Below are 12,602 nucleotides of genomic sequence, written 5' to 3'. Positions count from 1 at the left end.
TCTATTGGTCTTGTAGTAGGTTGGTACGCCACCAGTGTGCCAGAATTCTTAAGTGTCCCGTCTTTTCCCGCACAGAGACTAGGGTGTCACTGCTGCTAATTGTAAAATGACACATTTGACTCAGGCACTGGGAGGATGAGAGACCGCGCCTTATCACCAGCCCTGCAATGTCACTCACTCCCTGCAGCCTTCTTCCCACTTGTACATAATGGCGCGCTGACAGCAATTTACGAGGCTGCAAACAATAGCTCCTGATTTGTTTGGGAGGGGGCAGGGCAGCGGGAGCTTCTGTTTCAAACAGATATCTGAAATTAATTACCTGAAAACGGAAGTGCTGCGATCAAGGACGAAAACATGTCATCTGTCTTAAGGAGGCTCTTCCAGCTGCAGCTGGCATTGCGTGGCCCGAATGAGTGTATTTGTTTACACTGGATTACAGTGGGCTACTAAATGCCTGTCTGTTTTTGTGCTGCGGATTGTGCAGCCTGCCACCGGGAGAGGGCCCGTTACAGCTTGAGGTGGGTTAACTATCTGTGTGATAAACAGACTACACACGAGGCGGCTTTTTATTACACTCAAGTACCAGCCTAGATGTAGCACAGGATTCTTTACACGGAGTTTACAGCCTGTGTGATGAACCAACGACATACTGGGTATGATTACATACAGGTTGCAGCCTCTATGGTAAACAACTTATGCACAGGAAAAGATTCTTTACTATCAGGTGTGATAAAAAGGAGAGGATTGTTTACACCGCGGTTACAGCCTTGGTGAATGCAGCCTACTTACAGGAGAGAATTATTTAAACAGGCTTTATAGGCTGTGTGATAGTCAATCACCATACAGGAGAGGGATCCATACACAGAGGTTACAGCCTTTGGGATGAGGTGCTTGCATAAAGATGAGAATTAATTACATCTGGCTTCCAACCGGTGAGATAAGCAGCGTGCGTTTGGAAGAGGAAGAGGGTCCTTTACATAGGTAATGGCCAGCCTGTGCGATAAACGTACAGGAAATCATTTCTTCGCGGACGTTTCAGCCTGTGTAAAAAACACAAGCTTGCTTAGGAGAGCGCCTGTGTCAGAAACAGCCTCCACAGGGAAGAGAGGAGTTCATGCACTGGGTACAGACTTGGGTTTTACTGTCTGGGTACAGACTTGGGTTTTACTGCCTGGGTACAGACTTGGGTTATACTGCCTGGGTACAGACTTGGGTTATACTGCCTGGGTACAGACTTGGGTTATACTGCCTGGGTACAGACTTGGGTTTTACTGCCTGGGTACAGACTTGGGTTATACTGCCTGGGTACAGACTTGGGTTATACTGCCTGGGTACAGACTTGGGTTATACTGCCTGGGTACAGATTTGGGTTATACTGCCTGGGTACAGACTTGGGTTTTACTGCCTGGGTACAGACTTTGGTTTTACTTCCTGGGTACAGACTTGGGTTTTACTGCCTGGGTACAGACTTGGGTTTTACTGCCTGGGTACAGACCTGGGTTATACTGCCTGGGTACAGACTTGGGTTTTACTGCCTGGGTACAGACTTGGGTTATACTGCCTGGGACCAGGAGTTTCGACGCTGAGCATCGCCGACATTCAAAGATAATTGTCTGATGAATTGTGAGACTATGGGATATACATCCTACAAATAGGAGAATATTCTTTGAACACAGAGGTGCTGTGTACTCTAGACAAGCAAGAAGTAGAAATTATCTTTAGTCTATCTTAAATCCAACAGCAGTGCATGTCTGATTACCATGTTTGTGTTGGTTCTCGTGGCCTGACATGCAAACCCTTACTGATCAGGAGATTTTCTGGTAGTGCTCTGGTTCCAGCTTCCCCATTCATGCTTCGATGGTTCATATTTTAGTTGGTTCTGAGACCACGTTGTGAAGGGTTTAATGTAAGAAGTCTGTAGAGTTGGTTCACAGTAGAAGCATATGCAATTTTCACATTGTGCTCTTCCCTCGCACTATGAAGCAGACATCTGAAATTTCCAGCACAATATCGCAGTATCAGAGCAGGTGCTGTAGTACTCCTAACAAGCTACTGAGAGCAGTGGAGAATAAAACCTCTGTCCGCATTGGAATCTCCCTCAGAATCCACCACGGTGCAAAATCTGCAGAGCCTGCTATAGAGAAACTTTAAGACTCCAAGATTGGTGAATTTTTACTTTTTTCACATGAGAACAAACAGTGAAGTAGGGGCCCTGGCTTGTGTAAATATGCGTCCATTGTGATCTCGCCCTAAGACTCCTCACTTAATGTGCATAGATCAGTGTAGAAATCACTGGCTGGCACTGCATTTTAATTGTTACTCTGTTGAGTGTTCGTCACAGAAATGAGGAGAAAGTGGTAGAACATGATTTTTTTAACTTAAAAACCAAATTAGAAATTATTCAACAATAATCCCGATTTTTAATTTAATACTCAGCAGAGATGTATGAGCGTTTGGTCTTAAATAGTTAATTTTATTTACTCCTTTAGTGGGTTCATAAAGATCCTAAAGTAACAGAAATTACATATATTGCTAGTACCGGGGATTAGATTAGAATACTTGTAAAGCGCATGGCTGCCTCTGCAATGAGGCGTCCCAGCGCTGAAGCAGGACGGAGGCGAGGAATTAGCATTGAGAGAAGAGCCAGGTCTTCACCAGCCTTCTGAAGGCCTGGTGGTCAGAGTTGCTGCGGATGTGTAGAGGGAGAGAATTCCATAAGGCTGGGGCCAGTCGCCTGAAAGAGCGACCGCCTGATCAGGGTCCTTCGTATACGTGGAATTTTTGCAAGATGCAAGTTCGCCGAGTGCAGCGCTCGTGGGGGTGAATAATGGGCGCACAAATTGCTCAGGATTTCTGGGCCGATACCTGTCAGAATCTTATGCGCGGTGCAGAGCGCCTTGAAACGCACTCGATATTCGAGAGGCAGCCAATGCAGGCGGTGGAGGAGGATGGAGACATGGCTGTACTTGGGGAGGGCGAAGGTGGCACATGCTGCAGCTTTCTGGACCCGCTGCAATGGGTTCATCACAGACTTACTAGAACCCAAGAGAAGCACATTGCAGTAGTCTAATCGGGTCAGTATAGAGGCTTCGATGATCAGCTGACGCGTTTGGGCGTGAAATAGACCAAGTATCGGCTTAAGGCCACGAAGTAGCACGAAGCATTTCCTGGCCACTAATTTGGCATGCGTCTCAAAGTTAAGGTTTTTGACTAACATAATACCCAGATTTTTCACTGCACATTTAGGGGTAGGAAGGGCTCCAAGGGCAGGAGACCACCATTCATTGTCCCAGAGATGGGAGTCTTTGCCAACCAGAAGAATCTCAGATTTAGCTGAGTTCAGCTGCAGGAAGTTAGCTGTCATCCACTCTGCAACGGCCAATATGTCTTCCTAAATTTCGCTCTATCCTGGCTAGGATTGTTTGTCAGGGTGATCACCAATTGGGTGTCATCTGCATATGACACCAAGGAGATTCCCCGTGCATTGGCCATCCGCGCCAGAAGGCTCATATAGATATTAAAAAGCGTGGGAGTCAATGCTGATCCCTGAGGAACCCCACAGTGGAGTGGGTGGACACGGGAGGCAAAAGGGGGAGCTATCACTTGGAAAGTCCAGTCGGCCACAAAGGATGAGAACCACGATAAGGCTATGTTGCCGACCCCTATCTCCTCCAGACGGTAAAGCAGGATTTCATGGGATACCGTGTCAAATGCCACGATCAGATCCAACAGAACCAGAGCTGAGGTTCTGCCGGCATCCAAGGCGGTCCACAGTTGTTCCACAACCGTCAGCAGTGCAGACTCGGTACTATATCGTGGTCAGAAACTATTCTGGGAGCTTTCTAATATGGAATTAACTTCCAGAAAGTGAGTTAAAGTCGAATTCACATGAGCTTCCAGGATTTTGGAAAGGAATGGCACCAATGAAATTGGACGATAGTTTTCCGACTTGGATGTGTCCAGAGTTGGTCTTTTAAGTAAGGGGACTACTTTAGCATCTTTCCAAGATTTTGGAACCACCACCGAAGCAAGGGATAGATTGAGCAGCTCCAGACACTTAGGCAGGAGGCCCTGTTTAACTTTCCGGAAGGCGTCAGGTCTTAAGGGGTTGACTGGAGATCCTGATTTTATTTTGACCACCAGTACTTCCAAGGCTTTAAGAAGAATAGAGGTTAGTGACGTGAGAGGGACGGTCTCCGGGCCTATGTACGTGTTCCTCCCGGTGACGCAGGGTATTATGCCATGGTTGAAATTATGGTAGATACATGCCACCTTCTCCAGGAAGAAATTCGCCAGCTCTTCACATTGTTGGCTGGAAGATATAATGCTGCCTGATGCCGAGGGGGAGGTAACCAAATCCTTCAAAAAGGAGAAAATGGTTTTGCTGCGATTAGTACTTGTAGTGATCAAGCTGGAGTAGTGAGCTGCCCTAGTTCTATGCATCAATTTGTGGTAAGACTTAATTGCTGATCTATATTGTAATTTAGCCTGGGAATCATATGAACGCCTCCATGTTCTTTCCAGGACCTTGCAGTTCTTCCTGGCTAGGGTCAAGTCCTCATTGAACCAGGCATTAGCCCGAGCACCTGTAGAGTGGGTGAGTTTGAAAGGAATGCAAGTGTCCAGTGGTTGGGTTACCCACCTATGAAAGAGCGCATCAGCCTCTTCCATATTAATGGTTTTATCTAGTGGTGGTGTGCTCAAGGCTGTGAGGAAAGCCTCCTGGTCAAGTTTGTGCCAAGGCCGATTCAATGAAGGGTGCTGGTTTGATTGGGATTTAGGGCCGGCTAACGTTAGCCGCATTAAGATGAGAAAGTGATCTGTCCAGATCATAGGGAGAGGTGCTTGGACTTCCAATGACTTGAAGTTTGAAAAAATCGGGTCAAGGAGATGCCCAGCGATATGCGTAGAGCCCGGCACCAATTGAGTCAGTTGACAAGCTGCCAAGTCCCCAAGGAAACTTAAAATGTCTGGGGATTCCAGCATCTCTAAATGGAGGTTCAGGTCACCAATAATAATAAAGTTGGCAGTCTGGAGTGCTAGTACCGTGATAGTATTCGCCAGGGCTTCTCTGAAAGTTTTAGATGGGCCAGGTGGGCGATAAATAAGGAGACCAGAAAAAGTGAAGTTTGCACTCAATGTGATTTTTAAGAGCGCACTCTCACAGTCCGGTATGTCTTGGGGGATAAGACTGCACGAGTGGACTGATTTATAGATGATCGCGATACCACCCTCTCTCCCCCCTGTTCTATTTAAACTGCATATTGCATATCCTGTGGGGAGGGCTAGTGTCGGTATAGCCACAGAGGCCTCGGAAAGCCAGGTTTCCGTTAGAAAAATGACCTCAGGATAACAGATAACTCAAAGTCAAACAACACCTTTCCAGTAATGGAATTTAATTAAAAATGTAATTAAAAAATGAATTAATTTGCATAACTTCTAATCTCGGATTTGTTTAGTTGGACTAATACGATAAGATGGCAATGGTTTATTCAACTAAAGCCCAGGAGTGAAGTTGTGATCTCCTGATGACATGAAGTCATCTGGTCTCCTTATCCGGAGCAGGTGTACCAATCTTTTCTGGCTTCTGATAAGAGGCATCTACTAATGTATTTCCTACCAAATAGTTGCTCACCCCTTCCTGGTAAGACAAACATCCAGTGTTTTAACTTTCTAGACGTTTCCTCCTCTATTTTTTTTAACCCACTAAAGAATTTATTTAAACTATATTTCATTCCATATCTTGTTAAATCAAAACAAAAAAGTTGGCAGTTTAGAGCCATTACAAAACTGTGATGTATAATTAGCTATTAGATTCTTAAAATACATACGTTTTTCATGTCAGGATAATCCCCTGCTGCTCTTTTTTCTTTTAAATTCTTGTCACTCCTTTGGTATGCTTACATTTTTTTGATGGACTGCATCATGCTTGTCCTCGTGTTCAAATACGTAACTAGAAACTAATTGCTATTTTCAGTGCATGAAGTACTATTTTACCTCTCAAATGTACACAAAAATATCACTCAATAAATTCTTTACAGTTGCATTTTATGCAGCTTTTTTGAGTCTCCCCTACCAGACAGCAAAACCTGTCTGGTGCTTACCCTTGGTTGGCTTTATTATTACTCTCATATGCTTGCTTCTTTTCGATATTTGTGCTTGTTCCATCTTGTTTTTGTCCCTCCCCTGGAGCATAACCTCTTTACCATCTCTCTGATTGACTGATGTCTATCCCTCCATAGCTCAGCTTTAGATAACTTGAATTTTTCGTTTTGGTTAAATACTCCATGAGAGTACATGTGTTATCCAGCTGTTTCCCTTGTGTGCTTCTCTACCCTCCAAGGCTCCATGTTACTCTCTCCTGCCCGTGTACTACTTGCTCGCCCCCTCTCTATCCAGTTTTCACTCTCCTTCGTGTGCTTTTTTTCTCATCCCCATGTTTCTCTCCCTCGTGCCTTGCTGCCCCCCCAAATTCATTTTTACTTTAACCATATTCCGTTCCCTCATTTGCTGTCCGACCTATGCAGTCTTATTTCATTATATATTTAGTCATTTTTTTGTGGAGGGAAAGGCAGCAAATTGCTTCCCGCCCCTCTACTTTAAAAGGGAAAAAAGTGCATTTGTGCCTACATTGTTTTATTTTTTTCACCAATCATCAGGGAACGGTGGGAAAAAAAAGAATGATGCCTACATAATTTTGTCAGCATGCCCATGTGTAGTGACTGATGCGTGCGAATACAAAATGACGTAGCCACACCTTTTTTTTTTCTTCTCACCATTATACACAGCATCATCAAGAAATGCCTTTTGTCGATGCTGTACAGCATCACCAAAAGAAATGTCAAAGTCAATACATCCCAAAGGCACAAACAATTGGCTTTGCCAACACTTGTTTGTTAGGTTTTTTTTTTTGTAACTGCAGCAGGCTTTTTAAGTTTTATTGGGGAATTAATATACAAGCAAAACGTATTGCTTTATGTATGCTTGCTTGTTGTTGTGAAGATTTTCTTGTCTACTTACCAGCCTGTTTACTGTTAGGCCCAGGTCTGTATCTGTGGCAGTGTAAAGCAATAGTTTCTTAAGTCCAGTTAACACTTCACTTGTTGCCTGAACCTAACATCTGGGACTTGTTTAGTTTGACACAATTTTACTTTTTTTATGGCCATGTTTTTGTGTTATTGTCAGTCTGACTGGCTTTTTATTTGATGAGAAATTGTTTGCTGTAATTTGTGACCTATGTGTGAGGAGCTATTCAGGAAGAGAGATCTGATGATGGGCAGTTTCCGAAAGCATACGTATTACTGTGATCCGACTGCTCAGTTATTTGAACCGGCATGATTTAGGAGCTTACAATGTTCTCTTCAGCCCACCTATTCTTCCTTCTAGTAAAATCCTGTTCTAGAGAGCTTTGCCCTTTGCTTTTTTAATTTCTTCCATTTTTTGTTTGAAGAGAAAATTGTAATCATTCAGTGTTATACTGCAGCAAGAAAGTCACTATTTTTTATTGTACAATGTTAAAAGGGCAAGAGAACACAGGAATCAGGGAAGTATATATTTAAACACAAGACCAAAGTCAAGAAGTCTCCAGAGTCACTTTTCCAAAGTGATTTAGGAATTGGCTTTGGCTTTAGCGCTTATTGTACATTATATTCAGAGCAGATGTGATCTTGTTTGGCTTTGTGCTGTCTCAGTTAGTGCAAACTGGCAGTTTATGTTTATAAACATGGTATCCACCATATAACTGCACACAAGTGTTCACTAACCCTGATAACGCCAAAGAACACTAATAAATGTAATTATTGCATCAGTATATGAATACTGTTGTTTACTATTCTGGTTTCCTCTTAAAACATAGTCAGCCCAGTGTGCTACTTCAATAGTCTTGGTTGAAGCTCTGTTTAGAAATCTATGTCTGTACTGATCTTGGCAGACTGCCAGATAGATCCACAAGAGACAACAAAAGGTGGGCGTAAGAGAGATGACCAATAGGAAAAGGTTGGTGTTGGGTAAAATGGCGCATTGGCTATAGGTCAAATTTCTTAATTGCTTTTTTTGTTTATCAATTATTTTATTGCCATAAATTTAGTTACAAAAAAGAGATTTCAGCAAATTTAGTGACATGCAAGTCCAGCATAAATCCACAGTAAGATACAAATGCTGTTTGTGATACATGTACCAATACCAAATATTACTAAAGTATAAGAAAGTAAGAAAAAAGATGGAAAGGGGTGAGAAAATAAGCCATAGATGGAGAGAAGAAAAGAAAGGAAAAATGACAGGAGGAAAAAGAAGAGAGGGAAGGCGTCACTAGACTACATAGCAGGGTAGAGAAGGCCGGGAAATGGATCATTCAGGCGAAACACAAGTATAGTAATGCTGGGGGGTGTGAGAGGGGGGCAGTGACAATGACAGGACAGAATCAAGAGTCATGGCGAATGGGAGGGGTATCCTGTAGAAAGGGAGACATTAAGAAGTTTCTTAATTGCATTAACAACTCCAATTACTTAAAGAGTATTTTAAAAGTACAACTACTCAATTGAAAACAACTAAAACGTAACCAGTTTGCATATTGTTTGCTTGAGAAAAGTTCAAAAAGAGCAATTTTAGTTATCCTGAATAACTGTGTAGTTGGTCATGAAATGCTGCACCTTCTTGGGCAATGAAGATAAACCCAATAAGGTAAGAGGAGTTCGAAGTTTTAAGTGTTCAGTTGTGATCATAAATACAGAGGCCACGGCAGGAATGTGCGTGTCATGTACTAGTCTTCCTGAAGAACGGACACCTTGTAATCACACTCTAACATATATTGAGAAGTGGAAGAGGTGTGGCGTAGGAGCCAGGGTGCCTGACTCCGGACTACGGGGTTCACAGTTCGATCCCCGGTGCCGGCCGCAGGTTAGCCCAGCACCATGTGACTCTGGGCAATAGCTCGCTTAATCTTCCCGAGGGCCACCAGCGCCGGGACACCACTTAGGTAGCTGTGCGCTTTACAAATACTGGTATTTCATTTCATTTTATTGAAATAGTTCTTTGATGACCACAGCATTGCTAGACACTTAGATTGTGTTAATGAGTAGGTAGATTTTAACCTGCATCCACTGTAGCTTTCTGTTTCTGGTTGGAAAGGAGCTATTTCTTTCCGGTCTAAAATCTTATTGGCCATGGTGTAAAAGAGTGGGTTTTGGTCTCGTACAACATTACTGCAAAAAAACTACCCAGATTAAATCAATTAGAAGGAAAGTAAATTTAATAGACACAATTTCTGGTAGAACATGAATTTTGCAAGAAAAACTAGACTGTGATTGTGTATTCCCAGTCTCGAAAGAAAGCATCATTTTTGTGCATGAGCAATCAGTACCTTTCGGCATCCTCCATCCATCCACTGTTCCGTTATCCTAGATTTGAGATATTATGTTTCCAAAAGGCTACCCACACATCAAAATATTTTAGTAAGTACAAATTATGAATTTAAGCTAGCTAAGTTTTAATCAAAGTACGTTCAGTATCTTTTTAAAAACTAGGAATCTTCATAAAAATGTTAATAAATTGTGGTCACTGTACAACTTGCACAATTAATTTATCCACAAATATTTCTGTGGCGACCGTTAAACCAGTGGAAAATGATTTATCACTTACTATCAACATTCACCTCCATTTTGCAGAACACTGGGAGTCATTTGTGGTGATGCTTGCAGTTGTTTATGACTACATTAAGATCAGACACCATGTTCACCAACCCCTTAAGCTCTAGAGATTTGACTGAGACTTGGGATGTTTTTTGTTGTTGCTGCTGCAGCCTATGCAATGATTTGGCAGTCGGGTATGGCATTGCAGCACCATCGGATAGCTGGCTAAGCGCATGCATTTGTGCAGAAAAGGATGTACAATGGGGATTTATGTGACTGTGCGCCTGAAAATGTGTAATCTTTTGTGAAAGTTGTGGGTGTGGCTGGATTATTTGATTGGAATGATTTGAGACCTTTGTGGCAAATATTTGTCTGTCAAGTCTCATCCGCTCCTAGTCAGGACATTACACTGCAGTGACAATAACTGGATCTGGGAGCGGCCCATTGTGTGGAGATCCATTCATCTGTTTATCTATACAGTATATTATCTCTTGGAATATTGAAAGGAGAGCTGAAATTTTATATGTCTGCTGATTTCAGGGCTTGTACATATTGGCCACCTGAAATGATCACTGTAGTTGTGTAGTCCATTATTTTACACTATTTAACATAAATTTGCTTTTCTATTTCTAAATACTTTTTTAGTCAGCATGCCATTAAGTATTTTTATATTGTGTACATATTTTCCTTTTTCCTAGTATCATCTCGAACTTACTGATTCGGTACCGTGCATTGTTCCGGTTCTTAGGGCCATATGTATCATTCAGAATTGCGATCGCAAATGCCGAAATTCACAGAATTTCGGCGTTTGTGATCGCAATTTAGCTAAGTGGGATGTATGAAAGGAAAACAGCCTCGCAAAATAAGGAATCGCAAAATTTGTGATTCCTTATTTTGCTAATGCATTTAAGGAATCGCAAATTGTGATTCCTTAAATGCAATGTAAGAGGCCCAGAAAAAGTGCAATTTGGCCTTAAGGAATCGCAAATTACCACCAACTTCAAGTTGGTGGTAATTTGCGATTTCTTTGAAAAATGCACGTTTTTTGCATTTTTCAAAGTGCCATGTGGCACACATACATGCCCTTAGGGCATGTATGTGTGCCACATGTGCACACGTGTACATTTGAGGGGTGCAACAGGGTGTCCTTTTGACACCCTGGCACCCTTGAAATTACATTCTCAATTTGCGATTCTCTAATTGAGAATCGCAAATTGAGAATGTCTTCCCATCTCATAGGAATGAATGGGGAGGTATTCCTTAATTGCGAATTGCAATTTGCGATTCGCAATTAAGGAATATGTAGGATTCGCAAAATTATTTGCAAATCCTACATACATAGCATTTTGCGATTCTCAAATAGCGATTTTCTAAAAGTCGCTATTTGAGAATCGCAAAACCAAAGTTTCATACATATGGCCCCAAATCCCTTGTAACCTCGTACAAAGTAATATTTGTCTTGATTAACGGATATTTTGGGTTTATTCCTTTGTCTCCTGTTGTCCTAGTACTGTGTGACCTATATTAATAGCTCATTCGATATTTTTGATTGCTTTTGTTCATATGTAATGTTAACTTGGGGTACTATATGAAATATGTCACTTTGTCATTCGATATAGTGGATCGCTATGGCTCTCCTCTATTGTTATCCCGGTACTATGTACACAACATGACTTGCTCATTCAATACTGGGATTGGCTTTGCTTGTGTGGTGCTATGTGAAGCACTTTGTTTCCACTCTAGCTTTCCAGTCTTTATGAACTGCAAATAAACAACAGTACGGCATGCACTAATCAATTCTTTTGGAGACTGAGGTTTGGCATCAATTCCTCTATTTCAATGCACTATGATTTCAGTTCTGACCATTACCGGTTTGGAGCATTCTCTGCATTGACAGAATTTTGTTCCCTTCTGCCTTTTAGAAGATGGCGGTGGAGCTGGCGGCTTCCCTCGGCATCGCCAATGAGCCAGGACGCTTTGAGTCTGAAATGAAGACCCTCTGGGAAGGGGAGAGTGTGGTTGACCGCTTCCTGCAGGCTGAGCTGGAGCTCAATGTCCGGCTAAAGGCACTGTCCTTCCAGGAGCCGGTTCAGTACATTTACAACCCTCTGGAGTACGCCTGGGACCCCCATCAAGCCTATGTGAGGAAATACTGCAAGTCCCAGAAGGAGGTGCTGTTCCTGGGCATGAACCCCGGCCCTTTCGGAATGGCCCAGACTGGGGTAAGCCTTCCATTTAAAGCCTTTAAGGTACACAGAAAAAAACCCAAATCCGCATAACCTCAGGACTAGGACCCATTTTAACATGCTTGTAGGCCGAATCTGTGAATCTGCTCCCACTGCACTTATTGTACTCCTTAAACCTGGGCTCCTCCAGATGGAGAGAAAAGTTTGCACTATCACTTGTTGGTATGTAATCTGAATATTTCACTCATAGTTGGCCGTTCGCACAATATTTAGCTATGTCGCTTTCTGATCTCCCTTAATTTCATGAGTGCAAACTCTCAGGTTCTAAAGTCTGATGCTGCTCCATTTTATTCCTCTCCAAGCAGAGTTTTCTGCAGCACCACCGGGAAATAAATATTTGTATACTTACATAATAATTATTAATATCATTATGATATGGAACAAGCACGCATCCGTTTGACTGAATAGAGAGAGTGTGTGTGTCTGTTTGTCTGTGTGTCTGTCTTTGACTGTGTTGTGACTGTATGAGGGATATAATTCAGAATGTGAGGAGTAGTTTGCAAGGTGAGTGGCCCCGTAGTTGATGTCAGAGTGAATGTTGAGGGGTAAGAGGACTTGCTGGTATCTGCAAATTTCACGTCTTCTTACTTACTAGGTAAGAAATCTGTTGAAGTTCACCCACCGCCTCGGTCTGCACTTTATACTAACAATAATGTGCGATTTCTGTTAGATAGTACAGCAATCTAAAGGCTTGTCTTGTTGTTTGAGGCTAAAGGGATGGATTGGACTT

The 12,602-nt window shown here is 42.5% G+C and overlaps 1 protein-coding gene across 1 annotated transcript in view; it reads left to right on the top strand.

Annotated features, from left to right (window-relative positions):
• SMUG1 (single-strand-selective monofunctional uracil-DNA glycosylase 1) overlaps nt 1-12,602 on the top strand; it is a 121,964-nt gene that overhangs the window by 81,730 nt on the left and 27,632 nt on the right. The window contains exon 2 of the mRNA XM_085654732.1: nt 11,549-11,848. Coding sequence (XP_085510858.1) covers nt 11,552-11,848 — 297 coding nt within the window. The 5' untranslated portion in view covers nt 11,549-11,551. The remainder of the gene's footprint in view (nt 1-11,548; nt 11,849-12,602) is intronic.

The sequence above is a fragment of the Triturus cristatus genome, chromosome 4_1 (assembly GCF_964204655.1).
Source record: "Triturus cristatus chromosome 4_1, aTriCri1.1, whole genome shotgun sequence".
NCBI classification, from domain to species: domain Eukaryota; kingdom Metazoa; phylum Chordata; class Amphibia; order Caudata; family Salamandridae; genus Triturus; species Triturus cristatus.
The sequence above is the reverse complement of the archived record's forward strand: the minus strand, read 5'-3'. Positions and strand labels throughout refer to the sequence as shown.